The following is a 4,733-nucleotide window of genomic DNA, read 5'->3' on the forward strand; positions in this document are numbered from 1 at the left end:
GGACGGGCGGGCTCCCCAGGGCTCCTGGTTCAGACGGGGGCGGGGGTCCCACAGAGGAGGTGGGACTGGGGGCCCAGAGGGCCCTCAGGGTCCTGAGGATGAGGGCTTGGGGAGGGAGGTGCGACTCTGAGGGGTGGCAGTTCAGGAGGATGGGGGGATGCCCCAGGGATGCCAGTTCATAGGGATGAAGGGATCTCCCAGGGATGCTGGTCCTGGGAGAGGTGGAACTGGGGAACCCCCCAAAGGTGCTGGTCCTGGGGGGCCTCCTTTGGTCCTTGGGAAGATGGGGACAGGGGAACGAGGGGGTGGCAGCCAGGCTCTGGCAGATCCCTGCGGAACTGGGGCTACTGGGGGGGTCCCCATTCCCTGGGCACCCTTGGGCCAGGGCCGTGGCCAGGCTCCTAACCCTGAATCCCCCGCAGGTGTCGGGCAGCCTCCGGCAGAAGGCGGTGCCGGGCATGGCCCCGGCGGAGCTGCAGGAGCTGCAGAGCCGCACGGAGCGCGCGGAGCGGCGGCTCCTGGCCTGCGAGAACCTGGTCGGGGAGCTGGGCAGTGGCCTGGCCACCCTGGGCACCCTCGTGCAGGGCTATGGGCAGCTCCAGCAGCGCCTGCTCAACCTGGAGAACCTCCTCAAGAACAGGAACTTCTGGATCCTGCGCCTGCCCCCCGACTCCCGGGGGGAGATCCCCAAGGTAGTGGCGGACGCTTCCCAGGGATCCTGCGGGACTGTGGAAGGATTGGGGGCCGAGCTCCTGCGTGTCCCCATAGTGGGGCTGGATGTGTCCTGAGCCACACGTGGTTCCAGGGGAATTCCCTGTGATTCCAGGTGCCGCTCACCTTCGATGATATCTCGGTGTATTTCAACGAGCTGGAGTGGGAGAGGCTGGAGCGCTGGCAGAAGGATCTGTACCGGGCCGTGATGAGGGGCAACTATGAGACCTTGGTGTCCCTGGGTAAGGCTTGGGGGGCTGTAGCTCATGGAATTGTGGAATAGCCTGGGTTTGGAAGGCTGTGAGGATGGTGAGGCCCTGGCACAGGTTGCCCACATCCCTGGAAGTGTCCAAGGCCAGGTTGGACAGGGCTTGGAGCAACCAGGGATAGTGGAAGGTGTCCCTGACTTCCACTAGAGGGAAATATTCCAGCCAAAGCTTTTCCCTCACTTGGGATTTTAGTTCATGTTCTGCTGGTTAAGATCTTCTCTACCTGGGCTGCATCCGTGCTTGGGGGTGGAACCTGCCTCGGGGTCAAGGAGGTGTTTGGAGTAGGGATGAGGTGTTTGTGTCTCTGCCAGGGCTGGGAGAGGGGACAAGGGTCACTCTTGGAATGTGCCAGGGTAAAGGCACAGCCAAATCCTAACAACCCCCATTCTCTGCCCCATGATCAGACTATGCCCTGTCCAAGCCCGACATCCTGTCCCAGATCGAGAGGGATGAAGAGCTCAGTGACAAAGACGGTCAGGAGTCCCCATGGACAGAGAATGGGGATGGTCAGAAGCACCCCCAGGCACCAGAAGAGATGGATGAGGCTTCAGGAGATGAAACCCCCATGGAAGCTGCCCCAGGTGGGTGCCAGGAGGAGGTGGCTGTTCCTGGAGATCTCCCCTTTGTTGGGAAGGAAGTGCTCACTCCATGGACTAAAGCACCCCGGAGCACTGTGAGTCTTCATTCCAAGAGGAATGGTTGTGCTTGGTCAGATGAATCCCATGGAGAAAAGCAGGCAAAACCTGCAGGAGGGTCTGGAGTGGTGGGAAAGGCCTCCTGTAAGACTAGAGCTTCCAGAGACATTCCTGCCTGCTGTGGAGGGACAGGAAACATGCTGGGAAGTGAGGAACTAGGAGGTGAGGTGGGAGGGGGAGGCTGGAGCTGCTCTGCTTGCCCTGGGGGAACAGAGGAGTCTGGGGAGCCTTGGGGCATGGATTTTGAGTGGGAGGGCTGGGCAGGAAGATGGGAGGTGCTGGAAAGGGACAGACAGAGCTAGGAGCAGCAGAGATGTGGGAAGAGCCGTGGTCGAGGGCTCTGTCCTGCAGGATTGAGGAGTCTGGAGGGTTAAAGGCATCCCAGGAGAAGCTGGGCAGGTGCTGCCCTGTGGGAAATCTCACCTGGAGCCCCGGTGGAAGTTTGGGGGTTGGATTGGAAGATAGGAAAAGGGACACAGAGGGACATCTCCTGTGGGATTCATGTTCTGTTAGCTGGAGCTTCTCTCCTGTGTGGATCCTGCCACGGGGCCAAGGAAGCGGCTCTGCTGTGGGGGTTGGAGCAGGGATGAGGTGTTTGTGTCTCTGCCAGGGCTGGGGGAGGGGACAAGGGTCACTTTGGGAATCTGGCAGGATAAAGGTGCAGCCAAATCCTAATAAAGCCCCTGTTCTCTTCCCCAGGAGCAGACGGTGCCATGTCCAAGCCCAATGGCCGGTCTTGCATCAAGAGGGATGAAGAGCCTAGCAACAAAAAGGGTCCAGAGCCCTCATGGACACAGAATGGGGACAGCCAGAAAACCCCACAGATACAGGCTGGGGACAGCCAGGAACCCCCACAGACACAGACTGGGGACAGGCCAAAGTCCCCATGGACACGGAGTGGGAACAGCCAGAAAACCCCACAGATACAGAATGGGGACAGCCCAAAGTCCCCAAGGACGCGGAGTGGGAACAGCCCAAAGTCCCCAAGGACACGGAATGGGGACAGCCCAAAGTCCCCAAGGACACGGAGTGGGAACAGCCCGAAGTCCCCACGGACACGGAGTGGGAACAGCCCGAAGTCCCCACAGACACACTCTGGGGACAGCCAGACACCCCCTCAGACACAGACTGGGGACAGTCAGAACCCGCCCCAGACAAGTGTCACCAACAATGAGAAGCCCCCACAGACACCAGAAAAGATGGAGCAGAAGGAAGAGGCTTCGGGAGAGGATCCCGTGCCCATGGAAGCTGGCCCAGGTGAGTTCCAAGGGTGCCAGGGAGGATGTGCTTCCTCTTCCCCAGCTCTCTGGGGCTCTGGCAGTGTCCATGGCAGAGGGCATGGTGCTTGGAGAGGCATTGCCAGGGAGGAGCGGGAGCCTTGGGATGCTGTCACAGGACCATGGAAGGGGGTTGGGGCCCTGGACACAGGAATGCAGCCTGTGGAGATGGTGGGGTGAGGCTGCTCCGTGAGGCAATGGCACATGGTACCTTGGTGTCCTTCCTCCCAGACCTCCCTCTGCTTTTGGTCCATGTGTGGCTTCACTCCAGTTCCTCCTGACACCTTTCCATAGAATTGGTGGGGTTGGAAAAGTCCTCTGAGGTCATCGGGTGCAACTGTCCCCCAGCACTGCCAAGGCCCCATGTCCCCAGCTGCCACATCCACACAGCTTTTAAATCCCTGCAGAAACAGGGACTCCACCAGTGCCTGTGCCAGGGACAACCCTTTCCAGGAGGAATTTTCCTGATAACCGATTCACATCCTGGCTCTTGAGCCACAGCTTTCTCTGGCTCTTCCCCACACTCCCAGCAACCCCTGGGAGTTCTTAATGTCGGAGCAGGGACCTGGGAGCTCTCCATGGGTCTTTCAAATCCCTGTTCCCTGCAAACAGAATTCCCCATCCTGGTGATGAACGTGATGTCCCTGGGGGACCATCGGCCGGAGACAGGGACAGAGGAGGACCCGGAGATGGCAGAGGACCCGGAGATGGAGGAGGACCCAGCAGAGCCTGACACTGGTGAGTCACCCTGTGCCAGGGACACACGGCCTGGTGGGTGGGAAGCAGCTTCCAGACCTGATGGGCTTGAAATAGGGAGGGAAAAGGAAGTTTCATGGGTTCCTTTTATCTTTTCCTGAAACATCCTGTGGGTTAAGAGGTGGGTCCCTTGTGCCACTGGTCCTGATGGCACCACGGAAGGCTCAGCCTGGAAGATGGGCACTCCATCCCTGCCCTGGGCAGCTGTGCCAGGCCCAGACAACCCTTCTGGAGAAGGAATGTTCCCAATATCCAACCTGAGCCTCCCCTGGCCCAGCCTGAGGCCGTTCCCTCTCCTCCTGTCCCTGTTCCCTGCGAGCAGAGCCCGACCCCCCCGGCTGCCCCCTCCTGTCAGGGACTTGTGCAGAGCCACAAGGTCCCCCCTGAGCCTCCTTTGCTCCAGCCTGAGCCCCTTTCCCAGCTCCCTCAGCCGCTCCTGGGGCTACAGACCCTTCCCAGCTCCGTTCCCTGCCCTAGACATGCTCCAGCCTCTCAATGTCCTTCTTGTCATGAGAAGCCCAGAGCTGCCTCCAGGACTGGAGGTGCCCCAGCAGTGCCAGCACAGGGAGGGGCCCTGATCCTGTGTCACACCGGTGCTGGCACAAACACGGTGTCTCTCTCTTTCAGAGGAAACCTCATCCATGGAAGATGAAATGCCGTGCGAAGGGGCTTCTTCCGAGGACGTCAAGGTGAAGGAAGAGGAGCCTGAGCTGCTGGCAGAGGAATCCACACCCTCTCCTGGCTCAGAGATCCAAAAGTACCCCAAAAACGAGCTGGTGAAAGCCAAGAGCAAGAAGAAGCCGAACCGGTGCGAGGCCAGCAACCTCCTGATGGGCAACTGCCGGCGCGGGTACGTGCGGGAATGGTCCCATCCCTGCACGGAGTGCGGGAAGCGCTTCCGCCTCAAGATCAACCTCATCATCCACCAGCGCAGCCATGCCAAGGAGGGGCCCTATGAGTGCCCCGTGTGCGAGATCGGCTTCAGCAGCAAACGGCACCTGGACCTTCACCGCGACATCCACGTC

The 4,733-nt window shown here is 60.2% G+C and overlaps 1 protein-coding gene across 1 annotated transcript in view; it reads left to right on the forward strand.

Annotated features, from left to right (window-relative positions):
• Positions 1–181: 181 nt before the first annotated feature.
• LOC103613074 (zinc finger protein 777-like) overlaps positions 182–4,733 on the forward strand; it is a 6,850-nt gene continuing 2,298 nt past the window's right edge. The window contains exons 1-6 of the mRNA XM_017730524.1: positions 182–692; positions 827–953; positions 1,385–1,561; positions 2,375–2,932; positions 3,565–3,690; positions 4,336–4,730. Coding sequence (XP_017586013.1) covers positions 204–692; positions 827–953; positions 1,385–1,561; positions 2,375–2,932; positions 3,565–3,690; positions 4,336–4,730 — 1,872 coding nt within the window. The 5' untranslated portion in view covers positions 182–203. The remainder of the gene's footprint in view (positions 693–826; positions 954–1,384; positions 1,562–2,374; positions 2,933–3,564; positions 3,691–4,335; positions 4,731–4,733) is intronic.

This window comes from Corvus brachyrhynchos, unplaced genomic scaffold, assembly GCF_000691975.1.
Source record: "Corvus brachyrhynchos isolate BGI_N302 unplaced genomic scaffold, ASM69197v1 scaffold843, whole genome shotgun sequence".
Taxonomy (NCBI): Eukaryota; Metazoa; Chordata; class Aves; order Passeriformes; family Corvidae; genus Corvus; species Corvus brachyrhynchos.